The sequence below is a fragment of the Hibiscus syriacus genome, unplaced genomic scaffold, assembly GCF_006381635.1.
Source record: "Hibiscus syriacus cultivar Baekdansim isolate YM2019G1 unplaced genomic scaffold, ASM638163v2 tig00109996_pilon, whole genome shotgun sequence".
In the NCBI taxonomy this organism is placed as follows: Eukaryota; Viridiplantae; Streptophyta; class Magnoliopsida; order Malvales; family Malvaceae; genus Hibiscus; species Hibiscus syriacus.
Window position 1 is genome coordinate 86,564 of NW_024062554.1, and position 18,569 is coordinate 105,132.

The following is an 18,569-nucleotide window of genomic DNA, read 5'->3' on the forward strand; positions in this document are numbered from 1 at the left end:
AGCAGAGTTCAAAAAATCAATAAAAACAGAATAATATTGCACACAAGGAACACACCTCGCGAAACGAGTTGGTTCAAGATTCTATTGAGCATCAGTCTCGCTATGAAAAGTAGTACACGATCCTAAATCAGAATAGGGTTATTATCAGAGTAATGAATTGAACATAGTAGTTAACAGAGTTTCAAAACCATAAGAGATATCACGGCTCACGCGGCCATATGGATAGAGAGAAGCTGGGTCGAGCATTCACATGGTTAGGAAAATCATGGTCACCTATCACAACCAAATTCATAAATCACTCATTAGTCTTTCCTTAATTTTCCTTAACCAATTTAATTCAAATAACTATGAAATTTCAGGTTCAAGGGTTAATTCGGAGGCTTTCATGTTAGAATTTGACGAAACATATTTTAAATTCGAACTCAGGACGTCGAAATACATTAGATAGAAAATTTTCAAAAAAGTTAACTTTTTGGTCAAAGTTAAAGTTAACGCTATCAAAGTCAAAGTCAAAGTCAATGGTCAACGGTCAAGTAAACGAGTCAACGGTCAAGTAAACGGTCAACAGGTTAATCGGTCTGAGTTGACTTGATGGTTAACTCATAAGTTAACTCGGTTTAGTCGGTTAACTCGGATCTGAGTTGAATTGATTTTGGAAAATTTAGTTAGAGGACAAGCACCACGTGCGGCAAAGGCATGTGGCAGCGCGTGACGATGGCAATGTGGTCAGGGGTGGCGACCGATTAACGAAAAGCAACAAACACCAACAAAAACCCCAAAATAAACCAATATCAAACCAAAATATCGATTAAAATTTAAAATAACAGAACTAAAAGATTACCAAACATCCATCGAAAAAATGACGACAGTTGAGAGCAATATCGGTAGGATTTTTGTCGGACCGATGAGAGGAACTCGACAAGAGTGGCGGTGAGGCCAACCGAGCTCAGGATCAGCGTGAAATCAACGAAACAATGTTGAGGTTCTTTATATTTTTCGACAAGTTTTTTTACGCCTCAACTGGATGAACGACGATAGTTTTCGATGAATTATCAAAGGGATTTTGATCGAGGAATGGAGAAGATCATCGAGGTGGGGGTAGTGTACGCCACTAAAGGTCGGCGGTAGTTATTGGAGCTTCGATTGTGATGGGGGCTTGGGGGAAGATGGACAATTGCTCTAATGCTGGATGAAATTTTAGGGTTTACACAATCTGGTCTCCATCATAATAAAAGATTTGTTTTGAAAATAATAATTGTTATAGTAGCCTAGCCTAGTTGGCAAGGGATTAGGGAAATGTTTCTAAAGGCATGGGTTCAAAACCCATTGAATACACTCTTTTTTATTACCTAGTGATAGAGAAAATTTAGGCTCAAGTCCCTGGACTTTTTAGACATTCGAAAACTACCTCATAAATTTTTAAAACTCATAATTTGATTCTAAAATTTCAATTAATATAATAATTTAGAAAATTAGGGTCTGATAATTCTCATCCCCTTAAAATAATTTTGTCCTCAAAATTCACCTAATTGGAATAAATACAGAAACTTGCAATAGTAACAGTTATTTCGATAAGCTAAATCAGAGTATTAGGGTTTTGTGATACAATCTCTTAATATAGGAATAAACATAATCATTATTCAGAAATGCATGATAAGAAACATAATTAACAATAAATATACCTGCAGACAATTCAAGCTCATCCTGGACGTCAAGATGTCTAGTAGCGTTGACCATAGCAGGATGCCTCGCCTTAGATAAAATTGGTCCTCCACTATGCTACGAACGTGCTCTAGCATTAATCCTAGAAACATATCCATAAGTCATACCCTGATTCTGACTTATAGCTAGGGTCTGAATAGAAGCTTGAGAACAGATAGGGGTCAGAGTAGATGTACGCTCAAAAGAGGTAGGGTGGAGACAATTCCTAAGGAAATGCTCACTAGATCCACATCTGATAACATGTACCCATCTTCTTACGATATTCACCCTTAAGTCGATTTCACAACACTCGCAAACAGGTACATAAGAAATAGCCAATTAATCACCCCGACTAACAATTGAGGGTGAAACTATATGCCTGGAACCAAAGTTACTCCTCGGGAATAGAAGTACAAGTCCTCTTCTCAGGGCATGCAGAAGACTCTATCGGCCAGAAGACCTCCTAGATTACTCTCGATCTACTCGATCACTAGCAGGATCCTTAACTTCAAATTCTTCAATTTCTTTTGTTCTATCCACCAAATCATCAAGCACCTCATCCTTATGGGTCACTGTCTGCCTACTCAATTCATATCTGAGTCCTCCAGCAAACATAAGACACTTATCTCTGTCAGTAGGAACCAAACTTTCTCTATACTTCATTAGCTTCAAAAACACCATCTCATACTCGGAGACTGTCATATCTCCCTAGACTAAATCCTAAATTGATGTCGTCTTTCAGTCAGATAACACTCTCCAAAGAAATATTTCTTGAAGTGTTCCCTAAAAAAATCCCATGTCAGGTGGGAGATAGGAACGCTGCTTATTATGGACTCCCACCAGGTGTGTGCATTTTTATCCAGCATTGAAACAACTCCCAAATATCTCCTCCGTTGATCTAAACCTAACTGAACCATACGTCGCTCAGTATCACATTGTCAATCCTTGGCCTTAGTCGGAGTTTACTAGTAGGGCCTGAAAAGGTCCTAACTCCATTCATAATAAGAGTCTGAGAAATAGGCACCTTGGGTACAACGTCTGTGGCTCTAACCGCACTCTAAATTAGCTGGAGAAACTGTTTACCAAGATTCTCATCCAAAACATCATTAGCAGGATCGGTGCTGGAATTTGATGTTCCTCTAATAGGGGTAGTCAAACCTATACTAGGAGTAAGAGGTTAATCTATCGGGTTGCAGGATCCTGATGAGCAGAAGAATTTATCGGAAGAAGATGATCTACACATGCATAATCTAACAGGTCTGCAAACCTAGTCGCTCAACCTCGCCCACGGTCGGGTCGACTAGTCTAGTAATCATCTCGAAGGATTTAAAGATTCACTACATAAGACGAAACCTAGTATTATAATCGACACTTGGAGTCTCGTACACAATAAAAGTTATAAAAACTTGGTGACATAGCCTTCAGAACTTGTTTTGTAAAACATTTCAAAATCACGTTTTTTTAACTCATCCATAATCTGAGGTTTTAAAAATCAAAAGCTCTAATACCAACTAATTGTAACCCCCTAAATCTAGTAGATTACAATAAAAATTTACAAAACTAATTTCCACACTTTAAAATCATATCTTCTTTTAAAAGCATGATTATAATGAATAAACCTAAATCGAGTAATAGAAAACCAGAAATAATGCAAATTAATTTTAAAATATCAATATATCAAAATAATGGGCACATGTCACCAAAATATTAGCAGTTCAGATGATTGAAACATTATAACAAAATTTCTATGGGGAATGTGTCGATCCTCTAAGTGCCTGATCTAGAAGCCTATCCAAAATATCTTAAAGGAGAAATGAAGGGGGAGTGAGATAGGGAGGTCAGTGTGTTCTAATAAGTGCAGAAATAAACATGCTGATACTATTCAAAAATGATTTAATAAATCACAGAGTAAAAATAACCATATACTTTTAATTTAAAACACCTAATTACACTCCGCCCATGCACCGTATAAAATACCCCAGAACGAGCATTCATAAGGACTTACATTAGACACGAGGATCTAAGAGTCCAATATGAAAGATCAGAACAGAAAGGAATTACCAGCTAAATGAACCTCATAGTCTCCATACACCTACCCAAGAGTACCCCAAAACAATTTCAGATAGCACTAGTAAAATCAAAAAAAAAAAAACAGAAATTCTACAATAACAGTAATCCAGATAACATATATCAGACAATCAGAAATTTCAGATCAGTAAAATCAGAATTTTATATTAGTAAAAGTATAATTCACAAAAATCAATAAAAACATATAAATATTGCATACAAGGAACACACCTCGCGAAACAGGTCGGTTCAGGATTCTATTGAGCACTGATCTTGCTATGATTGAAAGCAGTACACGATCCTAAATCATATCAAAACAGGGTTACCATCGGAGTAATAAATTGAACAAAGTATTTAATAGAGTTTCAGAACCATACGAGAAATCATGGCTCACGCGGTCCGACAGATCGAGAGGACCTGGGTCGAGCAGTCGCATGGCCACCTATCACAACCAAATTCATAAATCAGTCTTTGCTCTTTCCTTAATTTTCCTTAACCAATTTAATTAAAATAACTATGAAATTTTAGGTTCAAGGGTTAATTTGGAGGTTTTCTGGTTAGAGTTTGATGAAATATACCACAAATGCAAACTTGGGATGTCAAAAAACATAAAATGACTTTTTTGAAAAATTAGCTTTTTAGTCAAAGTTAATGCGATCAAAGTCAAAGTCAACGGGTCTTATCAACGGTCAGGTCAATGGTCAGGTTAACGGGTTGATTGTTCTGAGTTGACTTGACGGGTTGACTCGTGAGTTAACTTGACTGACTTGGTTAACTTGGGTCCAAGTTGACTAGGTTCTGGAAATATCGGTTGGAGGACAAGCACCACGCATGACAGAGGCACGAGGCAGCGCGTGAAAATGACGATGGGGTCGGGAGTGGTGGTTGATTAACCAGAAAGAAACACAAACACCAACAAGAAACCCAAAATAAACCAATATCACACCAAAATATCGATGAAAAATTTAAAATAACAAAACTAAAAGCTTACTAAACGACCACCGTAAAAATGACAACAGTTGAGAGCAACATTGGTCAAGTTTTCTTCGGACCGATGAGGGGAACTCGATAGGAGTGGCAATGAGGCCAACCAAGCTCAGGATTGGCGTGAAATCGATGAAACAACGTTGAGGTTCTTTATGTTTTTTTGGTGAGTTTTCGAACGCCTCGACCGAGCGAACTACAACGATTTTTGATGAATTATCACAGGGGTTTTGGTCGAGGAATGAAGAGGATCACCAAGGTGGGGACAGTGAATGCTACCGACGGTCGGAGGTGGTTGTTGGAGCTTCGACCATGATAGGAGGTTTGGGGGAAGATGGAAAATTGCTTTAATGTTGGATGATATTTTAGGGTTACACAATCTGATCTCCATCAAATAAAAGATTTGTTTTGAAAAATATTTGAAAATAATTTTCTAGAGGCATGGGTTTAAAGCCCACCAAATATAGTTTTTTTATTTCCTAGTGATAAGGAAAATTTGGGCTCGAATCCTAGGTCTTTTTAGACATTCAAAAACTGCCCCATAAATTTTTAAATTTTGTAATTTGGTTCTAAAATTTCAAATAATATAATAATTTAGAAAATTAGGGTGTGACATATTTGATCTAAGATATGATATATACCCAAACATTATGGCTAAAACTTGATTCGAGGCCCAAAAACAAACCAAACTGAACCAAATTCGACTCAAATTTTAGTTGGATCGATATTGACCTGTATCCAATTTGACTCGAACCAAAAATAACCCGAACCACAATTAAACCGAACTAGAAACAACCTGAATCGAAAATAAACCTGAATTAATTTACCTAAATCTGATTCAAACCGAATATTGACCGAATTTTAACCAGTAATTGAGTCAATGCGAACAAATAATTTATTTGTATTACTATATGTTTTTTTATCAATGTGAAAAATTAATAAAAAATGATATATATTTTATTCTCCTTTTGAAGTTTACTAATAGTTAACCCCATATTTAAAATAGTTTAATGGTTAATATTTATATACTACTAGTTAACCACCACCTTTTTTATTTTGTTTAGAAAAAATTTGTGCGGAGAAATGTATTTTGTTCGCTCTTAGAGCCTCTAAATATAATTTAAGAATCCTTAAATTAGACAGTTTCTCCAGTGTTGGCATCGAATCTTCCTCGAGCTTGCAAAACATCAACTTTATGCAAGTGAGATTATTTTACTAATCAAACGATTTTAAAAAGATGTAAAATTAAAAATATATGTATATATATACATGTAAAAATATGTAAATCGAAATATATTTTAATACATAATAGGGATTATTTCAAATTAAATTTTAAGTTGAAAATTCACACATATTAAATCTAATTGAATTAAATCAATACCATCTTGAAAACAAAATTATTGGCTACAATTATCCACGGAGCTTAAATTACAAACTTTATTTCCACGTTTCTTCCCACTTTTCCTCCTCCTACTACCTTCATCCCCACCGCCACCTCCGCCGCAAGAATCGCAATCTCGCATCCCAAACACGCGAACAACTTGGTACCTTCACTCTTCTTCCCCTTGGAGGATCTCGATCTGCTCGATTTCCTGCTCTGGAACGAAGCGGAGAAGGACCTGGCCGGCGCTTCCTTCTGCAGTCTCTCCAACGCTTCTTTCTCCCTCTCTTTCTTGGTCCATTCTTTTATTCGTTCCGCTTCTTCCGACGGGTTAGTGACCGGCGGGGTATACAACCCTTTTGCGATCGCCGCCGCCACGATGGAGGCGGACGGTCCGACGTCGGAGTTGCAAAGCGAGTTTCCGTTCACCAAGCTACCGCTGTGATCTTCCACCGTTAACTTGAGGGAAACTTCCACGTTGAGTAACCCTTGCGACTTCCCCGACGGACGGCGTAACGGAAGCGCAACGGTACCGGTGGCGTCGGCCCCTTTCGACGGCAGCTCGAGGATGTCTTTTATGAGAACGTTCACGGATCCTACCGTGGCGTCTTTCTTCCATGCAGCGGCGCAGACCTCGATGGAGATGGCGGCGTCCTCCGAATTAAGGAACTTTTTGCTCGCCCGGAACGTGAACCTGTGGTTCCACGATGGGTTCGTCCCGCCGGCCTGGTCCACGTTCGTGGCCTGCTTGTTGTTCTCGTCGTGTTGGAGCCAGACGACGGCGTAGGTCTTCATGTGTTTGGAGACCGGGTGGAGGTCCTGGGCGGAGATGAGGGTGATCTCGAGAAACCCTGGATGCATCGGTGACACGTTCATTGATTCGGCGGCGGAGGTCGGAAATGATGGCGAAGGAACCTTTCTGAGCCGCACGAGAGCCAACACCGGAAGTTCCTTTTGAACACCAAGGATTATAGGAAGAAACAGTAGGGGACGTTAATGGTGGAAGTTTTACGAGAAATTGTAGCAAGGTTTGTTAATTTTCATTGTTTTTTAACCATTACTTTTCTTTGTTTTGGTGTTCAAGCTTCAAATATAAAAAAATAATTACTTAAACTATACTTAAAATTGGATTTTGGTATCTGAAGAATTCTTCGTTAAAAATAAGTGTCTAATATTTTCTCTGTTTCACTTACAGATGACTACGTTAAAAAATCGTTAAGTAACACATGTCATACTCAAATTTTCTAAAAAATATTTTTATACAATATTTTATTTTAAAAAATAAATAAAAATATATATATAAATGTGAGGTGTCACTTAATCATTTTTCAAACGGTAAGAACCTAAAAGTATAACGGATAAAATATTAGTATTTATTTTTAACAAAAAAAAACTTTAGGCACTAAAAATCAATTTTGGATATAGTATAGGCACTTATTATTGTTTTAAGCCCTATAAGTTTGAAAAATATGAAGAATGGGCTAATTTTAACTAATTTTTTTACGTAAATTAATCTAATAGTCACTAAACTACAGTTAAATTTTTATTATTATCGAATTATTTTTGTAAAAAAATATTGTTAATTATCTTATTTTCATTTTGGTCATGATGGTGATGCTTGCATAATTTTTTTTTTATTTTTATGTTATTTTCTCTCTTCATATTAACAGTTCATATGTAAACTTTTTATAATAGAAAAATAAAAAATCATGTCAATATTGTCATTAAAATTTTAACAACCAACTACTAAAATAGAAAAAAAAATATTAGTGATATTGTTGGTAAAAAAAACAGTTTAATGATCAAAGTAGAAAATGAACAATAGTTTGATGGCTATTTTGTAATTTATCATTTGGTCATAATGGAGATGGTTGCATGATATTTTTTATTTTTATTTTTTGTTATTTTCTCTCTTCATATTAACAGTTCATATGTAATTTTTTATAATGAAAAAGTAAAAAATATCATGTTAGTATTGTCATTAAAATTTTAACAACCATCGACTAAAATAGGAAAAATTAATATTACTGATATTGTTGAAAAAAAAACAGTTTAATGATTAAAGTAGAAAATGAACAATAGTTTGATGACTATTTTTGCAATTTATCCAAAAGTAATTTATGGTTACATTTTAGTTTTGACCTTTAAACATATTAGTCGGAAAGTATGAGGTAATTATAAGTTATTATTTTTTCATAAGCTTTCTTAATTTTGGAGAACACATATATATTCTATAAACATAATTATTCGAATCGAGACATCAAGAAAGAGAACTGTTAAAATCCATTAGATCTGAATTATTTGATCATCTCTATATTAGCACATTGAACTATACGTATCGGAATAGACAGTAGTGGATCCAGAAATTTTTTTTTGAGGCAGCCACATGTATATTAATAATAGAATTTTTTTCGTATGAGATAGGCACAAAAAAATTTTAAGGTGAACATCATAAGTAAAATCGAAAACAAACGTAAAAAAATTCAAATTGCAGAACCTACAGGTAGATATGCATAAACAAATTACCAATCGATGAATAATAAAGAGAAGTATACATCATTATTTATGTGATAAATGGGATCGGAAAATGATCCTTCGAGTAATTAGAGGGATACCATTTGTGTCTCAGTTGCCATTTTCTTCTTCCAGTCCACTAAAATCTTGTTGTAATATTCGAAATAAAATGAGTGTTGAATACGAATATATAATTTATGATACGTTAAATGTTCAATAAAAATGAAGAGTCGGAATAACATAAATAAACGGGCATGGAAAGGCAAGTTGATCACCTGAAAGAGTGACAAAGGTACATAAATCATGAGTGATATGTGCAATATTCAATTATCACTTCACCTCATGCACTACAAAGATACATGAGTCATATGAGTGATCTGTATTGTATTCAATTATCACTCCACCTCATGCACTACAAACGTACATGAGTCATATGAGTGATCTGTATTATATTCAATTATCACTCCACCTCAGGCGCCACAAACGTACATGAGTCATATGAGTGATCTATACTGGTACAGCTCGTAAGTTTTGTACTTGTTCACTCTACCTCTTGCATCATTAACTCTAATATCTTATACAATGAGCTTTTATTTGCGTCTTATACCTTTATTAATATAAAAAATTTAAAGAATAATTATCAACTTCATACTTTATTTTAACATATATTAATACTTCAATTTACTTAAGAACTCATGTTCATATAAATGTTCTAAAAATAATATTAACGGGATATTTAATACTAATTTCTTTTACCAAATCGAAATTAACTTTAATTCTATCAAATTATCCGTCTAAGTCCTTTAAATAGTTATTATTATTTTATTTTTTTACAATCATTCACTTGACTTTTCAACATTTTACATTTAACAACTAATAAATTTTCCTTTCAATTATAACCCAATATTTCGTATATATACAAATTAGTTCCTTAATATTCAATTTAAATCCATGTCAACTATTTTCACATTATATCAAATTTAATACATTAATTTTACCACCAACTTTCTTAGAACTTACGAATTGAATCTCTATATTATACAACTTCTCACGTTGAGTCAAGTTCCAATTTAACTATTCAAGTCCCTCTAATAATTATTTATAATTTTTGCATCGTCACATACTTAATTCCTACTTTAATCCCTAATTTCTCCATATTTACAATTTATTTCTTTAGCTTATACATTCTTCCAAATTCGATTCTAAATTCATAATATCATAATTTCAACCATAGGTTAAATTCTTTCAAGTTTTCATCTCTACTTTTCTATTTTATTTAATATAGTCCTTTTTGCCCTTTAATCCTAAATTCACAAATATTCCAAATCACCATCTAGACATCAAATTTAGCACTCCAACTTTTAATCTCAACTTAATACATCAATTATTAAACAATTACACGTTAATCCTCATATTTCTCAATTTATGCGATTAGATCCCTATACTTTCACCATTTTTCAAATTGGCCCAAGTCACATTCTAAACATATAGAATCACTCATTCATAATTTCTAAACCTTGAAAAAATTTACCACAAATTTTCCTTATTTCTTTCCTTTGGCCTAATACTTTTAAGTTTTCTTAACATGGTTTCTATTTTGATTATAACATAAATTCATCCTCTAAACAACATTTCCATGAAACTATCATAATTTCCTCATACGATAAATGTCACGATTTTCATGCTAATATAATAGAGTTGGCTCATTTCAAATAAGTAAAATATCATATAACATAAAAATATCACAAGGTGAATAATTTACCTCCATTTTATATTCTGGTAATTTACACTACCCTCAAAGAATTTTTTTTTGGTATTAATCTAGACACTTAAAAATTATTCCGTTTATACCATTAAAAACTAGATTCGAATAATAATCTAACTATGTAAGGAACTTCTTCTAGTTCAACTTGTATATTTTATGGCAAATTTTTCAATCTAGCTTACAGAATATGTTTAGAGCAGAATCTGCTGCCCGAGTTTCTGACTTATCATCGGTTAAAAATTCATATATTTTTGTATACACTTCTAAATCAGTAACCGTTTGTTTTACACAAAACTAGATTAATTTATGAATCCAACAGTATAAAAATCGTCTTTTAATCATTCTTGTAAATTTTATGGTGATTTTCTAAATTTACTACCCAAATTATCAATTTAAACCGATTTCACTAATTTGCATTCTTAACTTATTCACTTGTTTTTATTAGCTTATCAAATGAACACAAATGAATCAATTCAAGATCCTAACATCATTAAACACAAATCACCTTCAGCACAATACACTAATTTCCAACAATTACATAATTATGCTTTAATTTCTCTAACTTGTTTTTTTTACCCAAATTCATTTTCAAGTTCGTCTTTAAAGGTCAGTGGTATTTCAAGTAGTTATCCTATTTATTAATGGTTTGGTTATAAAACGACAAATAATGTTGTACCCTGTTAAACGCGGCGCTCGAATTCGGAACCTTAAGGATGACATTAAATTCCTTAATCACTGAAATAGTTTGGTTCGGACCTCTTAAACGCTTGAATGATAAATATAGCAAGAACTCTCACACTGTAATGCAAAACTATGTTTTCCATCTCAAGTTCCAACTTATTTGACAAAATTGGAGAGCTAAAGTTTGACGGTATGAAACAAGCTCCTAAACTATGAACTGCTAAACGGTTCCTCGATCCGAACTCAACCCGAACTTGATTAGACTCGTCACCTGTAGTATGAAGCCATGATGTATAGCGAAACTGCTGATGCGGTGGTCACTATGAGTTCCTGTACATGAAACTTCATTACTCGGCATGGTCGGAAGCAAATGAAGCAGGCCCCAGTACCGAACAAATGCTACGATACTCGGGTTTTGGGTATCGGGTACGGGTTTGTTTGTTTCTTTTTTCAGGAGGATCGTATCCTTGTACCGATGTCTAAACATGTGTTAAATATTAGTTCAATGTTGTTACCTGGTTATTGTAGAGAAAAATGGGTATATACCCGCCGATGTACTCGATCAAATTCAGAAGGCCTGTGTATGCCTGCAAAATTACAACCGAAACGTTATCGACGATGCTACTAGGAGGAGAAAATGACACTAGAAGCGATATGATTCAACCGAAACGAATGAAAACATGAAAGAATATCGTATAATCGGAAATGAAATTTCGAATTACGGACTCCGAGGAGTGAGATTTTGATTTGTCAACTATAGCAAAGATGGAATTCAAAGTTGAGCAACATCTCGTACCAGAGAGGCCAAAGCAATAGAACCGAAAACTAGCGCAAGAGAACGGAGAAGTCTTTTTCCCATTCGGATGCCCCGCCCATCATCTTCACCTTCTTCCTGTTGTCGACATCAAAATTCAATAATCAACAATTCGAAGAAACCAAAGCGATGATCGAAGTCGGTACAAGTTCCTTGTTCAGTGCCATCACAAAGATATAAAAACATGGACTTAAGCTCTTTAAATACGACTCACTGTAAACGTCGGTGACACAGGTGGTTCGAAGACTTTCAGCTTCTCAAAAATTCGATACACGAATGCAAAAGCCAAAAACTGCAATGGTTTATATTCGACGTTGCGCATGATCAAAATCCAAGCTGTCTGCAAAGAAAAAAGAAAAAATGAGGTGATAGAAAATACGAGAGCGATTGGGTCGCACCGGAACTGCTACAGTTTAGGATATACAGCACTATCTATGGATTTGCTAAATCGGTGCAATAAGCATGCCGGGAATCCATCATACTTACAAATACAGCGGAAATTGCCAAGTTGATGCGCATATCTTGAACACTAGACTTTGCAAACCTGAAACACATCGGAATTCCACACAAGAGTATATATGACTACCATTGAAGGAGTCATATCAAGTACTAGCATTAAGATCGAGCTAAAACAAATGCAAGTTTTCGCTACCATAACTTATCGAAGAAAAAGAAACTTCAAAACGTTTTCCAATAGAATTTCCCGCAGTATTAGTGTGGGATGACTATCAATATCTCGTGCCCCACCACGAGTACGTCTCTAGCTCTTAAAATGATCAGTTACTAGGACTTAGGTATGAGTGTTGGATATGAATGTGTCCGACAAATGTATATGGTCAATTTTATTTCAAGTTTTTCCATGTGTAGAGCAATCAACATGAGACACTCGAATATAGAAATTTTCTACTTATGAGTAGTTACGAAACCTTGGCCCCCATGGTATGATCGGCTGCTTATCAGCGTATTTAACATCCTTCGAAACCTGGAAAAAAATGAGCGGAAAAAACGTTAATGATAAACAGAATGACGAGCTTAAGACAAACACAAAGTACAACATTGAATAATATAAAGATTATAACATAACAATCAATAATAGTCTTTCGATACAGGGGAAGAAACAGATTTAGTGTAAGTGGTATCGAAAAAATTGATATCTGAAACCTTCTTATATACAAGTGCATGAAAACTAAATATGTAATGTGGTTTTCACAAATCAGACAAAGGTAATACATTAAGGATTGTTAACTACGTACTTTAAACAAACCGTATGTTACACCCTTCTTCCGATTCACTAATTGTGCCATCATGAGTTTGTCATATGCTTTTTCGAGCTGGACAACAATCGCAACATGTATCAGCAAACGGTAAGTACCATAAAGGCAAGCAGATTTTCGTAATGAAAATCCAAAATATAACGAGTTGGACATTATTTCTCAACAACACTTCAACTTTATGATAGTCGTAACTTACAAGTGCAGCAGTAGCTTCGTCGCCTCTCTTGTCAGCCTCTTTGCGTTTTCTTGTATATACTTGCTTGACCTTTTCAAATCCCTCGATAGGGCTCACACCAAGGATCTGGAAACATACAAGAAATTCGAAATACTCATCAATCCAGTCACTAGTAACTCCGTACTCAAATCTCCGAATGAACCAAGCAGTAACAGTTCAAAGTACCTCATACGGGTTCAAGTCACTGTCGGGATTAGAACTTCCCGCTGCAGATGAAGCGGCACGTATCACGATTTTATTCTTCGGGAAAGAAATCTCTGAGGAAACCTGATCGATTCAAGAACTTGTCACGAAACGATAAACATTTATAGCGAAAAGAAGACCAAACAAGCTAAATTCGGTTATCACATGGCGGTAGTGACTCTGTATGTTACTAGTACTCAGGTACAAGTGTTAGATACGATTATACATCTGACATAGTTATGTTCAAATTTTCTAAGTTCTACCATGTATTAAGAGAATCTTGGTGTTCATATCCCAATAATACATGCATACATACATACATACATACATACATCTATTAAAAACACTAACTTTATTTCGTATGGAGAGTAATTCTATCCTTTTGGCTAAATTTAACTCACTATCCAACAAAAATTCAAAATCAAAATCAAAGCTTTCTGCTATTTTCCTTTCTTTCCGTTCCCTTTTCCTCTATTTCTAAGAACCCAAACACCAATTAATGGAACAAAACAAAAAGAAAACCGGAAAGTAGTTAACGAAAGCTAGTGTGAGCATTACCTGAGATAGGAAGATGATAGCTTGGAGACTGAAGAGTTTTGGATAGAATTTGGCTGCCAAATTCTGGGTTTTGGGCAGTGAAGAACATTGGAGATTGTCAACGACATCTGATCTTGATTTCCTTTCAACCAAACAAAAATCTGTTATTTTGCTGGTTTTTTTTTCTTTGGCAAGATTTGCAAAGAGGGTTTTGTAGGGTTCTTTTGTTTTTGGGTGGGTGGACTGTTTGAAACAGCTATCTGTCTCTTACCCAATCCCTCAATTTAGGCAGGAGTAGAGCCAAGCAGCAACTTTTATATATTTGAAGGGTGGATTCACAAAATATGAGAAGTACAAGGTCTATTTGTAGAACTCGACCATAGTTTAACACTTTGAATTAGGGATGTATATGATACCCGAACCCGAACCAGATGGGTTTCGACCTGATCGGGTTGGGTTTTTTTTTTTAAATCGGGTTCAGGTCGAGTTTTTTTAAGTGTGATATTCGGGTCAGGTCGGGTTCAGGTTTATGGTGAAAATACTCAACCGAACCGACTCGAAAAAAGATATATAATTTTACCTTATATATTTAGAATAATTACAATAATACCCCTCTATATATAATTTTTTTCAATTAAGTCATTATTTTATTGAATAAAAATATTTTTTATTATTTCGGTTGGGTCGGGTCGGGTGAAGCCTTGTTTTGGTCGGGTCGGATCTCTAATGGAGGCTCCCTTATTCTCGAGTCTAGTCGGGTGGACCAAAAATCCGACCCGACCCATACCCATCCTACTTCAAATAAATAAATAAGACTAAATGCTCGAATAAGGACTAATTGTTTTAGGGGTTACTCGAACGAGGGGTTCATCTTTTAAACTAGTAAAATAAAATAAAGATATAATATTTTTAATTTCTACTTAAATAAGAGTTAAATTTGAAATTTTATATAATTATTATATATAATTTAGTCAAAAAAATTCTAATTAATTAATAAACAATCTAAAGATTAATCGTTCTAATCAAATATCTCTAAGGAAAATAACATTCCTTTTTACCAATAGGACCATTAATTGACTTCTACACCAATATTGTTAAAGTTTGTATAGTCTCGAGTTCAAGTGGTATGTAGTTTGATCGCACTTAATCAAGTCTCGAATTTGAGGCCTTGTATATGTAAAAAAATTATGTTATAAGACTCGTCTACCAAAACTAAATATATCATGCGGGTCAATTTGAATTATTCACGATGAAATCCTAAAATTAAACTCGAATTCTAGTAGGATAAAACACTAGGTCCTTTAAGTAAAGTCAGGGGTTCGAATCCTAGCGTTTGCGAATGGAGCAAACTAGGTTGGGAGGGTCGCCCTCGTTTCAGCAGTACCCAATCTAAATTAGTCGTTCAATAAATCGGATACTAATGATTAATTCAAAAAAAAAAGTTTGCGTGGCCTAATTAGTTTCTCTGTAGTCTAATTAGTTTGCATAGTAGTTTCTCCATAGTCTAATTAGTTTGCATAGTCTATTAGTGCAATCTTATCAATATTATTCAAGATATAAGGTTAAATTATGCGTTTAGTACTTAAATTAAAAAATTTGGTCTATTTTAATATTTAATTTTTTAATTTTTTAAAATCATATAAAAGTTTAGTTTTTGTTTCATTTTAGTACATGCAGTTAAAAACTTTAATTTTTGTATCATTTTAGTATCTCGTTCAAAATTTAACGTAAAGTTTTAAAAAATTGAAAGTTTATGTATTAAAACGGGACAACACTGATAGTTTAGGTACTAAACGTTACGTTTTTTACGGCGGATACTAAAATGAAATGAAAACTAAACGTTAGGTATAGTCTTAAAAAAATTAAAAGTTTAAATATTAAAACATACTAAAACTGATAGTTTAAATATAATTAAACATTGAAAATTGATAAGTTAACAAAGGTGGTTGCGGGAGTGGTGATGGCGCAATAGTGGCTCAGCTGACGGTGGCGACGACGGTTGAGCTGGCAAAGCTACCACCGGTGGCGGTGGAGCTTGTTTAGCCACCTCTTCTGGCAGTGGAGCCGGTGTAGCCGCCTCTGCCGGCGGTGGTGGAGCCTTGTAAGCAGGAGGCACGACGAATCTGAAGTGAGGAGGAAGACTCCTCTGAGGAGCTTGTTGGATCATAAACTTGATCCATTATGGGAGCCTAAACCCAAACCCAAGCTAAATTGATGTCATTACTTACATCATTTAATTAAAGATGTCATTGCTTACATCATTTAATTAATGATGTCATTGCTTACATCAATTTAGTTAGGTGAGAGTTAGATATTTGTTGAATTTGTAATGGTTTAAATTAGTTTATTTGTGTGGTGTAGGATTGTTCTTGAGTAGTATAAATACCCCTTCCCATTTTAGTTTTAAGCATCAAGAAAAATTAAGAGCTTCTAAGTGAGTGAAGAAGCAAAGTCTTATAAGAGTGAGTTGTAGTTCTTGTTTTTGAGTGAGAGTACTCTTGTAATATTTGTTTGAGTTTCAATAAAAGTTGTTTGTGTGAGCGTTTTATTTCCAACAAAGTGGCATCAGAGCGAGTTGGAAAGATCGAAGGTCTCGACGAGAGGAATACGCCGCCGCCAGAATTTTCTCAATCTGAGTTCTGACGCACCGCCACGCACCGCCGGAAGACTGCTGCCAGAAAATCGAGTTGACTCACCGAGTTGAGCCGATTCAGCCGAGTTGGAGCCCTTGACCGAGGTGTCCAAGTCCCTCCAAAGTTTTTTTTTTTTTTCATCGTTCCGGATTCATCCGTGCAATCGGATTTTACAAAATCTCATTATATTGAGAGATATGGCAAATGGTATGGTACCATTCCAAGTTCCGACACTCAACAACAACAACTACGACAATTGGAGTATCAAAATGAAGGCACTTCTTGGATCACAAGATGTGTGGGATATCATAGAGAAAGGCTATAATGAGCCTGCGGATGATGATGTTTTTGCTACTCTTACACCAGATCAAAAGACAACTTTGAAGGATTCAAGAAAGAGAGACAAGAAGGCTCTCTACCTCATCTATCAAGCATTAGATGATGATGGTTTTGAAAAGATTTCAAGTGCAAGCTCTAGCAAGGAAGCGTGGGAGAAGCTGCAAACCTCTTACAAAGGATCCGAGCAAGTGAAGAAGGTTCGTCTCCAAACATTAAGAGGTGAATTCGAATCCTTAAACATGAAAGCATCTGAGTCTATTTCAGATTATTTCTCAAGAGTAGTAGCTGTTTCTAATCAATTAAAAAGAAATGGTGAAAAGTTAGACGATGTGAGGATAATAGAGAAGATACTCCGTTCGTTGGATCCCAAATTTGAGCACATTGTCGTGACGATTGAAGAAACTAAAGACTTGGAAGAAATGAAGATCGAACAGCTCCAAGGATCATTGCAAGCATACGAAGAGAAGCATAAAAAGAAGCATGAGTTTACTGAGCAACTTCTCAAGCTGCAACTCAAGGATATGCATGAGAGCCAACGCAATGATATAAACCAACGTGGCCAAGGCAGAGGTAGAGGCCATGGACGAGGTGGAAGTCGAGGTCGTGGACGAGGCTGGAATTACAACAATAACAATTCCAACAATAACTATGAGAAAGGAGAAAGCTCAACACGAGGCCGTGGAAGAATTAATCCAAACTCAAAGTATGACAAATCTCAATTCGATGTTATAATTGTCAAAAATTTGGGCATTATGCTTCAGAATGTAGAGCTCCCAACAACAAAATTGAGGAGAAGGCCAATTACGTGGAGGAAAAGACAGATGGCAAAGAAACTCTTCTTCTAGCACGAAAGGAAACTGATGGTGGCCAAGCAAATTCCTGGTATCTTGACAGTGGTGCAAGCAATCACATGTGTGGAAGGAAAGACATGTTTGTGGATCTAGACGAGTCAGTAAGTGGAAATGTTTCGTTTGGAGATGATTCCACAATAGCAGTGAAAGGGAGAGGTAACATTCTTATCCGTTTGAAAGATGGGAGACATCAATTTATTTCAAATGTCTACTATGTGCCCAATATGAAAATAACATTTTAAGTTTAGGGCAACTGGTAGAGAAAGGTTATGATATTCATATAAATAATTATAATCTTTCTATAAAAGATGATAAGAATAACTTCATTGCTAAAGTGCCGATGTCAAAGAATAGAATGTTCTTGATCAACATAGAAAATGATGTTGCAAAGTGCCTGAAAGCTTGCTACAAAGATGCATCATGGCTTTGGCATCTTCGATTTGGGCATCTAAATTTTGGAGGTCTAGAGCTATTATCTAAGAAGGAGATGGTGAAAGGACTACCTCACATCAACCATCCTGACCAACTCTGTGAAGGGTGTCTAGTCGGAAACAATTCAGGAAAAGCTTTCCAAAGGAGTCAGAGACAAGAGCTAAGAAGCCACTTGAGC

General features: G+C 35.2%; 2 protein-coding genes across 2 annotated transcripts; both read right to left on the minus strand.

Moving 5' to 3' along the window:
* Positions 1 to 6,175: 6,175 nt before the first annotated feature.
* On the minus strand, positions 6,176 to 7,009 carry LOC120212120. Its single transcript, XM_039210538.1, has one exon. The coding sequence runs from the start codon at positions 7,007 to 7,009 to the stop codon at positions 6,176 to 6,178; it is 834 nt and encodes a 277-aa protein (XP_039066469.1).
* A 4,236-nt stretch (positions 7,010 to 11,245) lies between these two features.
* LOC120212121 lies at positions 11,246 to 16,303 on the minus strand. Its single transcript, XM_039210539.1, has 11 exons — positions 16,075 to 16,303; positions 14,158 to 14,396; positions 13,582 to 13,683; positions 13,378 to 13,482; positions 13,161 to 13,238; positions 12,834 to 12,889; positions 12,394 to 12,451; positions 12,122 to 12,247; positions 11,890 to 11,985; positions 11,609 to 11,680; positions 11,246 to 11,423 (listed from the first exon to the last, which is right to left on the minus strand). The coding sequence occupies exons 1-11, from the start codon at positions 16,301 to 16,303 to the stop codon at positions 11,361 to 11,363; spliced, it is 1,224 nt and encodes a 407-aa protein (XP_039066470.1). The 3' UTR covers positions 11,246 to 11,360.
* Positions 16,304 to 18,569: the final 2,266 nt, after the last annotated feature.

What these genes read in the sequence shown, in the direction of transcription:
- LOC120212120 (XM_039210538.1), bottom strand. Translation starts at nt 7,009, where the DNA reads ATGAACGTGTCACCGATGCATCCAGGGTTTCTCGAGATCACCCTCATC.
- LOC120212121 (XM_039210539.1), bottom strand. Translation starts at nt 16,303, where the DNA reads ATGATCCAACAAGCTCCTCAGAGGAGTCTTCCTCCTCACTTCAGATTC. An exon ending in CCACTCCCGCAACCACCTTT is followed by an intron (nt 14,397 to 16,074) that starts GTTAACTTATCA and finishes GGTAAGAGACAG; the next exon opens with ATAGCTGTTTCAAACAGTCC. An exon ending in ACGAAGCTACTGCTGCACTT is followed by an intron (nt 13,239 to 13,377) that starts GTAAGTTACGAC and finishes ATTGTTGTCCAG; the next exon opens with CTCGAAAAAGCATATGACAA.